Here is a 12378-nt window from a genome sequence, read left to right as displayed (position 1 = left end):
CGCCGCCGCCGCCGTCGGCTCCTACCCGGCCTCTTAGCGGCCCAGCCACCGCGGGAGCTGCCAATCCAGGCGGCGCTGCACAGCCGCCGCGGCCGGCGGCAGCGCCGCCGGGTTCCGGAGCGGCAGCAGCCGCCGCCGCCGCCCCACACAGCGGCTCCGTACAGCATCACCAGCCACTACGAATAACGATACCCAATCGGAGAGCGGGAAGCGCCGCTGCCTCGGTGACTCGTCCAGCTCAGCACAGCCAGCGCCCGCATGCTGGCGCGGGCTCGGGGCTGCAGTCGGCGGCGGCGAGTGTGTCGCCAGGGCTGGGGTCGGCTGTGGCGGCGGCTGGCGCGGGCGTCTTGGCTACGCATCGACAGCACTTGGAGCAGATGGGAAGCGGATCTCTTCCAAGACAAAATCATCAAACCCATCACAACCATTTGCAACAGCAGCAGCAACAACAACAACAGAAGCAACAACAACACGCTTCCACTAACGCCGCCGCAGCCCCGCAGTCCACACAGCAGCAGCAGCAAGTGCAGCAACCGCCGCAGCGCCAGTCGACAGTGACGACGGCAGCGGGAATAGGAAGTACGACAGCCGAGAACGGGAATGGGACCGGCAGCGGCGGCGTTGCGGTGTCGCACCGCCAACCGGTCAGCGTCTTGGGTCGTACCAACACCGTACGGATTCGTACTTCTGGGTCGCCGAGGATTCCATTGGAGGGGCAGACGCCGCCGCCGGGAGTACCCGCTATCACGCCGTACCAACCGCCTGTACGACAGGGGTTGGCGACGGCGATTGCAGGTTCCGTTGCTGCCTGGCCAACTCCCGTCCTTGCCGGCTCTTCGGCGGCTGTCAGCCAACAGCAGCCACCGCCGTCTCATCAGCCGCAGCCGCAGCCATTCCCATTCCCGACGGCGACGTCCCAGCTGCAGCAGCTACAGATGCAGCAACCGCAGCTACAGCCCTCGCAAACACAGGCACCGACATCCCTCACGATGCGCAACGTGCAGTGGCAGCAGCAGCAGCAGCAACAGGACCCCCACACGCACACGCAGCTGCCCCCACCCCTGCAGCAGTACTCAGCATCAAATCGGCAGCAACAGCAACAGTTGGGCTACCTGCACGTCACCACACCCCTGGGCTCCCACCAATACACACACCAGCAGCAACAGCAGCAACAGCAACAGGCCGGGGGGGCGGCCCCTTCGGGCGCCCGCGCCCGCGCCAGTGCCAATACGAATGGAGGCTGCGCACGGGTGCAAGGAGGCGCACAGCTAAATGCGGGAGGCAACGCCGCTGTTGGCGGCGGGGCACCGTACGAATGCATCGACTTGCTGGGAGAGGAGGACAGCGATGAAGAGAGCTGAGGTCTTGAAGGGGAGGGGCGGGGAGGGAGGAGGAGGGGTTAGGCAGGCATGGGGGAGGGGAGGTCGAGTGTGCGGGCGGCAGGGTTTGTGCGGGAGGAGGGGAACCACGTGGTGTGGCCGTGGGGGAAATCGGGGGGGAGGGTGAGGGGGAACTACCGCAACAACCCAAAACCCCTTATACACGACACGCACATCACGCAACTCATCAATACATCAGAGGGCTTTGCACGGATCTTGTTTGCCGCCGCGCGCAGCATTCCGCGGTTAGTGGTTGGCGGCGAGGCGGCTCGTGGCGCTGTCAGGAGGTGCTGGCTGCATTTGTAGTGGTGGTGGTGGTGGTGCTGCTGCTGCATCTTTATCTGCTACTGCTGCTGCTACGAATCTAAGAGGTTACTTTTACGCAACCCTACCGCATACTGCCTCGCTGCATATACCTATAGTTTACGGACAGATTTGGTCAATTACAGTTCCAAATGTCAACCAGGCATTGCTCTAACTGCCTTTTGACTCGATTTTGAACTTCGTCAACCGGGGGCGACTAACCGACTCAACTGAATACATAATTGAATAAATAAAGGAAGGGCAATGCATGAAAGGGATATTGAAGTTTGGCAACTGCGTTTAAACCCGTAAGGTTGGCAGGCCGGCTGGCTGGCAGGGCTACGGCTCGGAGCAGGTGGAAGAGGGGCCATGGGTTAGGGGGGGGGTTTGAAAGGGCGTCATAGGCAACCAGTCCTTGAAGACCTGTCGGCCACTGTCCCCTTGCCGTGTCTGTATGTTGTGTCCGTATGTTGGCTCTGTATGTTGGTTCTGTATGTCTGTATGTGTATATGTGTGTGCGCAGTCTTGTAGACCAATCTCGGTAAACAATTAACACGTGCGTGGCGATTTAAATACGGTATAGCCCTGACCTGCCAATGGATGAGTGGACAGGAAATGCAGGAGGGCGAACGCGACGCGTTATGTACGAACACTGTACGACAGGAAGATAGTGCGGTCAGGGTAAGAGTACGGGGGCCGTTGACGATACTGGGAAATGCCCCGGATGGAGCGGCATAGCAACCGTTCAGCACCTAACCACCTAACACCGTCCAACAGCGCATTTGTGAAGCAGAGCCGTCCATGTTTTTCCTTGCAAAAGTTGTAAATCTGTTTGTTAGTCGCATGTGTGTTCCTGCTTTCGAAAGTTCGATTCTTATTCTCATGTCTTCGATGGCAGAATGATGACGGGAGGTAGGGGCTGGGTAGGTGGGTACCCGCGCTGGGGAGTACGGCATAGTACGGAGGAATACATGTTGTGGTGTGACGTATGTGCCGTTGTTGTACGACGTAAGGCTGTTTGCAGCGGGGGGGGGGGAAATGCGAGGGGCGGCCCGTCTCGTGCGTCTGAGGAGGGCTGGCGTCTGGTGGCTGGAAGTAGGGGATAATGTTGGATGCTGTTGCGGACTCCGCCAGCCTTGCTGCGCGGCTTGTAAGCGGGAATGATGATGATGATGATGGTGATGTGGAAAGAGCTCTCGGTGGAAAGCGTTTGTAGAAAGCGCGCGGATACAACAGCGACATGTGTTCCTCTGCTATATTGGACACCAAGGTGCAGTTTGCGGTCGGTCGGTAGTGGCGATAAATGGCGCAGCGCTCGCTCTCTCAAGGTGTTGGGTGGTGATAACTGGTCAGATCTGTTGCACGCTATTGGGGTTATGCGTGTGCCCTCTGTCGGAACAGTTATAGGAGCAGATATGTATCGAGATCGGTGACATTACATCCCATTCATGCGAACCCCGCGAACTATCCTCAAGCGGACATGCGACTTGAACCTGCCTAGATCACGTACGACATCATTTATGTCCTTCCGTACGGCACCACCCACGTGCGATCATCTTTGTCCTACACCCCATCAAATTGATCTGCTCCCAGCCATTTAGCTGATCCTTGACAGCTCCTGCTCTCCTTGCCCATCTGTGGCTTCAAAACCCGAATGAAGAGGACCGCCCTCCGTCTGCAGCAACTACAGAAACAAATATGGTGGGAGGCCCCAAAACCGGCCCCTTAGCAGTATGGTACATGAACCACCTGTGCGATGGATTTAAATGAAAGATATAACAGCACTCCAAAACTGGTCGTCCTGGCTTTTTGCCCGTCAAGGTAGCTTTTAGTCGTCGTCAACCCACTCGCGACGGTCAGTCCACTTGGGTTTCCGAATCTTTGCAATCTCATCCTGCGCACCGCGCGGAATGCAAACAAAGCCTGGCATCAGTCCTGGACATGGCGGTGTTAAGTGGCCATACATAGTCAAGCCCAAAATAACTAATAGTAACGTATGCTAGGTGCATTATCATCATATCTTACACGGTTACCATGTGTCAGCTTGCAACAGGACGGTGTTCGTCCTGATACGAGTCGCTCGACCATGACCACACAAACGCCCGGCAAGCGCCCGCATGGGGATGTAACGACGTCAGTAAAGCATGGCTTACCTCAGTCATGTACTCGCCGGTCTCCGCGTACGTAGCGCGGTTTAGCGCGCGCAGCTCTTCCAGGCGCTCCTCATCCTTCTCCGCACGGTTGATGTACCAAATCGGAGCACCAAGGCCAGCTACAAGACCTAGAACCATACCAGCAAGGCTGATCTGGGTATCCGGATCGCTGAAATCAATTTCGATAGCACCGCATGGCTTGCACAGCTGACGCCTCCGCGTTGCCAGGCCTACTCGCCGCGCAGGCTGCGCCTGTTGCGCCACGCAACGACTAAAAGAACCACGATGTAAGGATAGCGCCATTTTTACATAAGGACGTCGTGGGAACAGCGAGTGTTATCTGGTTAGCGAGGCTTGCCGTACTAATACAAGCAAACTTCCTCAACTTCCACGTTGAAATGCCAGATGTGATTTTTGCTTCGGTGTCAGAGGTGAAGCGTTTATGTGCCGCATGTATCCATCGGAATTATACGCATACCAAAACTTGACCGGCGCGATAAAAGCGCATATTACCAAACATAGGCCAGGCCATGACCTCTGCGCCAATAACAACAATCATATAGTCGGTGATTATACATCCCAGTCGCTGCGACCATGCGCGTCCCCTCTCCCTCTCCCTCTCCCTCCCCTCCTCAAGAGCCATCAAACCCTTCCCTTACGCCGCGACAGACCCAACCATGTCCTCCGCTTCCTCCTCCACAACCACATCTTCCTCCTCCCCTTCCTCCTCCTCCACCTCCTCCTCGCCGCCCGTCCACCCCGCAATGTAGAACCTGTAAAACCCCGTAGCCGGGTTGACCTCACTGGGCGCCAGCACACAGCAGTCCCCAGGCCGGAATGCCGTACCCTGCGGCACCCGCACCACCACCTCCAGGCCCTCCCGCTGCAGCAGGAACGCCGCCAGCTGCATCTCCTCGCGCTGCCAGCCTAACGCCATAGCCGGGTACTCGGCACCCCAGTTCAGCCGGAGGTACTCTGACGAAGCGGGCAGGGTAGGGGGCCGGGCAAAGGGGGGTTGATAAGATGCAGTGACGGTGAGGCGGAAAGGAAAGGGAGGGAGGAAGAACGGGAAAAAGGCGAAGAGGGAGGGCTCTGTCCGCGACCCAGTTTTGACCCCAGAAGGGATGTTGAGCGCATGAGCGGGAGGCGAGGAGCAGGACCAGACAGGGGGGGCAGGCCGCGTTGGGGAAGTGGTGGCGGGGGGTGTCATGTTGTATCGACCCACGCAACCCCCGGGTTGAGGGTGTCTTTGTTAGGCATACATGTACGTATGTACGTATGTATGTTGATACAGCAACACAACCCACATGGTCCACTGCGATCCCCGGGGTCGCCCACAGCACTTCTCTCCTCACCCCGAAAAGCCAAACCCCACCCCACCCCACCCCACCCCACCCTACCCCGCCCCACCCCACCCCACCCACCCCACCCCACCCCACCCCACCCCAGGTAATCTCCACCCATCCCTTCCCCGTCCCCCAACCCGCCTCCAGCCCCGCCTCCCCCCTCCTCTCCCCCGGCATAATATACACACACGCGCATACGGTAAGGAAACCACCCCCAGCGCAACCCCCATGGCAACCACCGCCCCTGCCCACCACCCACCCCACCTGCCACCCAGTAGTTCTCACTCTCCCTCTCAGCCGCGCCGAGCTCCCGCCCCGCCTCCCCCGCCGCCGCCATCAGCGACTCAATCTCGTTCCCGCTGAAGGGCAGCGGATCCCCTCGCAGCCACGCCTTGAGGTTGTGGTGCGCCACCATGTCCGAGTACCGCCGGATGGGGGAGGTGAACTGCACGTAGGCGTCCAGGGCCAGGGCGGCGTGGCGACGAGGCGAGGGACCCACAGCGGACCGCGTCATGCAGCGCTTGAGGGCGAAACCGCGACAGGGCCCCTCGGGGAGGGCGGCGAGGGCGGAGGCGGGGGGAAGCTCGGGACTGTCCTGGGACCTGTACGGCAGCGGCAGGGCGGCCTCGGCGCCTGGGAAGGAGGGGGGAAATGGTCGGGGGAGGGGTCGCATGCTCGGTCAGGTTGGCGGTCGGGCCCGAATGCGGCAGAAGCGATGGAGTCCTTGGTGCGGTAATAGGTTGAAAGAGCGAAGGAAGGAGTGGCGGGTCGGTCGGTCGGTCGGTCAGGAAACAGGGGCTGGGATTAACAACGAAACGAAACGAAACAGCAAGGAGACAAAACTTGAGGAGTTGTGGGAAGCAGTGGACTGTTGGCAAGCAGCTAGGATGCGGTGCGTGTGAACGGTGCGTGTGGAGCCCTGGGGGTGGGCTTGGGTGGGGCGAGTGTGCGGCCCCGAGAGAGAAGGGGGGTGGGTGGGGGGGTGGGGGGGTGTCCTGCTTCCACCGCGATTACCACTACCCGCCATTACCACTGCCAGCACCACCCCTGCCGCTCACCGATGGCCCCCACCGCCTCCCCCGCGAGGATCATCATCTCCGCCACCAGACTCCGACTTGGGCTGTCCCACTGGCTGATACGGCTGATGGTGACGGCAGGACGAGCACGATCCAGATGAGAGTACGGCACGTTGATCTTGGCCTCGGGAAGCGGGATCTCAATGCAGCCGCAGGCCTCCCGATAGGCTCGTCTGTACGGGTGAAGGGGTAAGTGTACGGTAGGACGAGCAGGGCCGTGTGAGGGGGAAGAGGAAGAGTCGTTGGGTGTGCGAGCTGGCGCCAAAGACGACACGCGGGCGAAGAAAACCCTGTACGCCTCAATGACCAGCCGCAGTTACTAACGATGTAACGGTGCGGCTAACGGCTTCCCGTAAATGTCCCCCTCCCTCCCCTCAGCGGGGAACATACCCACACACACACCGTGCGAGTGCCGCCTCCCGTAACGCCAACAGGTCCGCCACTGCCGCTACGTCCAGGACTCCCCTGGAGCCGTCCTCCACCGCCACAGCTCCCGCCCCCGTCCCCGCTGCTTCTGTTCCATTCCCATCCCCCGCCGCCAATGCTGCCAGTACTGCATCTGCTTGGTCGTACGTGAGCTTGTGGTTGACCCGTACGCGGCTGGGTACGACACGAGGGCGCTCCAGGGAGCCATCCTTGTTCAGTCGTACACACACGCTCATCGCATCACACACCTGCAGTGGAACATTTGGGACCCCCCCCCAAGGGTCCCCGAGGGCGATGGGGTTGGTGGTGGAGGTGAAGTCAGGGAGTGACGATGCTGATGATGTGCTGATGATGTGCTGATGATGTGCTGATGTGCTGATGATGCAAATCCCGAGGGATCAACTACCAGATGACATCAAAACCGCCAAACCACCCACTGCTGCAGCTGCAACTCCTGGCGCCCCAACCAGCCCCAGTAAAAACCCGCCCGGCCCCCGTATCTCTGGAACCCTGCCCCCACACCACCTTGCATCTCCGGACACCCAGAGGGGTGAGGTGGAGTGAGGGAGCCTGAGGTGAGGGGCCCAGGTGGGCTGTTGCAGCGCCAGCTGAGCCGTACAGGTCAGGCTTTCAAAAATGCAGGCATCCTGGGCTAGAAATAAACATACAAGAAGAGATTGTCTCTATATTGTTAGCGTATCAAGGGATATGACCGATCTTCCAATCTGTACTACTTTTCCGCCGTCGTGGTGCAACATGGACGGACCTCCTCTTCCCGTATTCCAACCCCGCCCCCGGCCCACCTGCCCCTCCCGTAAACTAAACGGCCCCTCCGCCAGCTGCCGCGGGAACATGGGCACAGAGCCCCATGGCAGGTACAGAGTTCGAATCCTGTCGCGACCCGCCATATCCAAATTGGATCCGGGGCGGATCCAGCGAGTAGGGTCAGCTACGTGGATCCAGATCCGGATTCCGGCGGCGGCCCCCTCTGACCCCTCCAGTCGCTCCAGGGATAGTCCGTCATCCACCTCAGTGGTGGTGACGTCATCGATAGTAAACACCCGCAGGTGGGTGAGGTCCTCTCGGAGCTTTGCATCCGGGTCTGGCGGCGGGGCGGCTAGTAGGGCCTGGAGGTCAGGGGGGTGGGGGTGCGGGTGGCGGCGGCCAGGTCGCGGGTGGGATGTGGGCGGGGGACGCGAGCGAGGAGGGGGGAGGGAGGAAGGGAAGAGGGAGGAGGAATTATTATATTCATATTAATATTAATTTTATTGTTATATTTATTTTTATTTTACTAGATATTATTATATCATATTATTATATTTACATTGTGTCATTTATTATTATTATTATTATTATTTGGAAGGAGACGGAAGAGGGAACTACGAGGTGGAAAGGCAGGCAGCAGCAGCAGGAGGAGGAGGCGGCAGGCAGGGGTGCGGGATCATGGCATTGCGGACGAAGGACGAGACACGCGCAGAGGAGCAAGGAAGCAGCGGAGAATCGAAACCCGGGACCCGCGGCCTCAGCAGAGGCGGAGGAGGAGGCGGAGGTGCCTAAAAACGCCATCGACCCACCCCCAACCCCCAAAGGACGCACGAGCCCGAATTCCAGCACTCACGCACACACGCACACAATCCCTCCTCCCCATCCCATTGCTCCTGTATCCCTTGGCTGCCCCCCCAGCTCCCTCACCGCCGCTTCCTGCTCGTGCTCGGCAGGGGTGCGGATCGCCAGGCCGCGGCGCAGCAGCTGCAGCGGCTCGTGGCGGCGCAGGGCCCCGATCTCCACCAACAGCGCGGCAGCCGCGTCGGGTTCTGCGCGACTGCCGGCCCCCACCAGCTGCAGCGAGGACAGCGCCAGCTGGGTCGTCACGTCGTCGGTTCGAGGCGTGCTGAGTGCAATGGCCTGGAAGGGAGGATGGGGATGGAAAACCGAAATCGAAACGACGGGCGGTGAAAATATACATGCGGGGGGGGAGGGGGAGGGGAAAGGAAGGAAGAAAGAAAACGAAAGGCGCGGCGAGAAAGGCGGCGGTAAAACCCTAAAACCCCTACAAGCCCCCCCCCATAACTCCAATAACAGCACACTCTCGCACGTGCTTTCCCGTCTCCCGCCATGTATATCCCACCCAGTGTTTCACCCCCCTGCAGAGTTGGAGAGTAACTCACCCCATACACCCACACGCACGCAACCCCCCACACAACCCTCATCTCCGCAATCCTGTCCCCAGACCTCCCTCCACACACACACCCACACATACACATACACACACACCGCCCGGCCCCCCGACCACGTACCTTGAGAGCCCGGATGCGGCCTCCGAACGGTCCCTCCTCCCACTCCGCGGCACTGGGCTGCTGGGCCCGGGTCTTAGCGGTCCGAGCCGCCACCACCGCCGCTCGCCATGCCTCGGCCGCCTTGCGAGCCGCCTCCGCCGCCTCCTGCTGCACCCGCAGCGCCGCAACCTCCTCGGCGGAGCGCGGAATGTACGACCCTCCCGCGACGATAGCGGCGGCGGCGGCGCCCCCTCGAGGAGCCTTATGTCCCCCCGGGTAACAAGGAGGGGGGGGGTAGGAGGGGTGAGGGGGGGAGAGTCCACGGGGGTTTGGTTGGAGGTGAGGGGAAAGCGGTCCATCCATGTGGATGTCCAGGAAGGGTTTGGATTCGGAAGGTGGAGGTACGACAGGAAGTGGGTCGTCGCGGCTGGTTGGGCGTGCGTGTTCGGTAGGTAGTTAAGTAATTTAATAAGGAGGAAAAGTTGATAAAAGGCACAGGAAGCCAAACACACAAAAGCTAAACACGCAAAGAAAACACGTGTGTCAACCACTCCGAAAGGGGGGACACAAACCCCCTTCCATTGCTCGCAGACCACTCTGGCGGTTGGCGGACAAGAACATAGTAAGTTTCCTAGCAAAGTAGTTAGTGGGTTGGTTAGTTAGTTAGGGAAATAGTTAGGTCGTTAGTTCGTTGAACCCACCGGTTTGAAGTACAGCGTGTCCTTCTGTAACATGCGGTGCGTGACGTACAGCGACCTTGGTGTCGTATCGTCGTACAGCAGCGTCGCCAGCTCCTTTAGCTCCAGGGGGCCGCCTGCGGTCTCAATCGCGATCTCCCACACCACCTCCATCATGGACATGTCCGCCCCCTCCGCCGCCTCCACGAAGGCCGCCACGTCACCCTCCCTGTAGCCGGAGCCCGGCAGCACAAACACCACCTGCTTGGGTGTGATGGGCTGTCGCCGACCCGTCTGGTTCGGCGGAACGGACAGACAGACAGGCAGACGGACGTACGGACACACACCGGGGACATGGGTAAGACGGACGAAAAAGTGAAACTGCAATCTCCTCTCCCCCTCCCCACATACATACATACATGCATACATACATACATACATACATGAATACATACACACGAACACGCGAATGCGAAGCAAAGGACAGTCGCATGTCCCACACCGCCGTACCTGGTCCACCGCGAACCAGTTCTTCTTGCCATCCGGGGCCACAAGTACGGCCAGTACAGCACGGTCATTCTTCTCGTACTCTACTAGCGCCCCAACCTGCCCGGGGATGCGGTAGAGGAGGTGTACGAATGTACCGTCCGAATGTGTGTCCTCTCTGCGTGCGGAGATAGATGTACATACAGAGCTAACGACCGATGACGACCAGCACACATATACACACACAGACATACAGACATGAAAACACTTGTTTCTCCTTGCCCGGGTCCCCTCCAGACACACACACACACACAACACACAAACACAGTGCCGCACGCGAAGAAACACACCATCCACACATTCATTCACACACTCATACAGACGTTCATACAGACGTCAATGCACCCAAGCAGGTAGCCCCCATGTCACCTGCAGCGCCCCGGGCTGTCCAGATCCAGATCCAGATCCGGTTCCCCCGGCGCCTCTGACCGCCTGGAGCCTTTGTTGCGGTGGGGGTGGGGTTGGGGGTGTAGGTGGGGGGTTAGGTGGGGGAATAGAGTGCGGGGTAGGTGGGGGCGAGTGAGGGACACGCAGGGAGGTGAGGTGAGGTGAGGTGGGGGGTTTCAACATGAAGTACATGAAGCAGAGGGCCATCTGCTGGTGTTCAGTGGGGGTTAAAAGGGGAGGGGGATAAGAAATGGCCCAGCAACCCTTGTGTTTGTCTGTCTGTATGTATTACATGTCGATCCGGGCCTGACGCTGGCCACGTGCACGTAACCGTATACCCCAACGGGAACGAGCGACCGCCGAAGCATCACTCTCCAACTTGCGGGGTCCTGCTCGACCGAGGGCGTGCACCCCCGCGTTTTCCCCTTTTCTCAGGAGGAAAGGGAGAGCGCAGTGGCGACCAAGGCCCGCAAACAACCAACCGCAGCACGCGCTGCGGCACAGTTCCACCTCCCCCCCACCTGAAGCGCTCATCAGCCAGCCGCTCTGCGCGAGATGATGATGCCAAGCCAGGGGATGACTTGGACTGTAAGGCGGATGAAGAGCCCACCGGCCATACGGCCGGCTGGAAGGCGCCGCTGCTGCCGGTGCCGCCGCCGCCGCGATACACTGCCGCCGCGGCGACGATGTACGAACGGCGAGGAGTGGTGGAGGTGGCGGTGAGGTTGGAGCTGGCGGCGGCCCTTGCCCTGGCGGCGGCTGCTGCCGTGGCTGCTGCTGCTGCGGGTGATGATGTCGTTGCTGCGGCCTGTATAGCTTCCGTACGGGTTCCATGGCGCTGGTGGTGGTGATAATGGTGGCAGTGGTGCTGAGCGAGTGAGACCGATCGGGTCTGGGGGTTCGGGGAGGCGCCCGAGTGGCCGCCGTAGGAGCGGAAGGGCACCGGGCGGTGGTAGGCGCGACGGCCTCGGCTGGGTGCTCGCAGCGCAGGAGGGTCGGGCATGAGCAAGCTGGGGGATGTTGCAGCCGCGCGAGACATGGTTGCGGAGGGAATTGTGAACGCAGACGAAACTCTGAAAGCTGGACAGGGCTAGTTTCCGCGCCTGCCCGTGCTGAGTGTAGCTTCCTGCAGTCCAAGCTTCAATATCCACTGATCTAAACAAGTAGATATGAAATATCGATGATTAGTCTAAGATTATGGTGATAATGTATTGAGATTAAAGGTCAAGGCCCCCGAAAAAAATTGTGCAGGAGTTGGCGCCATTTTTTCCCAATCTCTCGGACAGACACTAAGGTTGACATCCAATAAAATGAGGAACAATCGCTCATCGCTGAGCTGTGTTTGGTCAAGATACGGCATGCAATACGGCAGTCCTCGTACGCCCTTCTTATGCTGCATAGCATGCGCATGAGTTAAGCCAGAAAGAGATACAACAATATTTTTCAATGGAATAAATTACTAGTGTTGCGAGATCTATGTTATTTCATAAAGGCAGCTGCTCGTTGGCGTTAGTAATGCGCTGGGGTCAATCAATCGGCTGGCGTCGCCGTTTGGTTCATAACCTAACGTCGTCATTATTGCGCTTGCCAGTAATCGGGTGTAACCTCTTCGGTGATTTATGATAATGCCGTACAGCTCCTATGCCAATGGACAAGGCCATCAAGTCGTACAGTCCCTAATGAATAAGGCCCTCAAATTCTATCAGTCGCTAGTGCTATATGCTGCGCGGAACCTGCAGCAAATTTTCTTTTAAGTTTATGGCAGCAATTATAAACATATAATGGTCTTTGGCCTTGTGCTGTGCTCAA

At 59.2% G+C, this 12378-nt stretch overlaps 2 protein-coding genes across 2 annotated transcripts in view; one reads left to right on the top strand and one right to left on the bottom strand.

Annotated features, from left to right (window-relative positions):
* VOLCADRAFT_88201 (uncharacterized protein) overlaps window positions 1-1361 on the top strand; it is a gene marked incomplete at both ends in the record, with an annotated part of 6325 nt that extends 4964 nt beyond the window's left edge. Inside the window, one exon of the mRNA XM_002947969.1 lies at window positions 496-1361. Within this exon, the coding sequence (XP_002948015.1) occupies window positions 496-1361 (866 nt within the window). The remainder of the gene's footprint in view (window positions 1-495) is intronic.
* A 187-nt stretch (window positions 1362-1548) lies between these two features.
* Window positions 1549-11608, bottom strand: VOLCADRAFT_103637 (uncharacterized protein; the record flags this gene model as incomplete). The annotated part of the gene is made up of 14 exons (XM_002947819.1): window positions 1549-3576; window positions 3836-4087; window positions 4572-4810; window positions 5446-5814; window positions 6240-6430; window positions 6660-6931; window positions 7487-7810; window positions 8376-8588; window positions 8981-9220; window positions 9661-9930; window positions 10147-10242; window positions 10552-10621; window positions 11091-11155; window positions 11189-11608. The coding sequence occupies 14 exons, from the start codon at window positions 11606-11608 to the stop codon at window positions 3511-3513; spliced, it is 3087 nt and encodes a 1028-aa protein (XP_002947865.1). The 3' UTR covers window positions 1549-3510.
* Between the last annotated feature and the right edge of the window lie 770 nt (window positions 11609-12378).

Source organism: Volvox carteri (assembly GCF_000143455.1).
Source record: "Volvox carteri f. nagariensis unplaced genomic scaffold VOLCAscaffold_8, whole genome shotgun sequence".
NCBI lineage: Eukaryota > Viridiplantae > Chlorophyta > Chlorophyceae > Chlamydomonadales > Volvocaceae > Volvox > Volvox carteri.
Note: the sequence above shows the minus strand (reverse complement) of the source record. Positions and strands in the feature narration are given on the sequence as shown.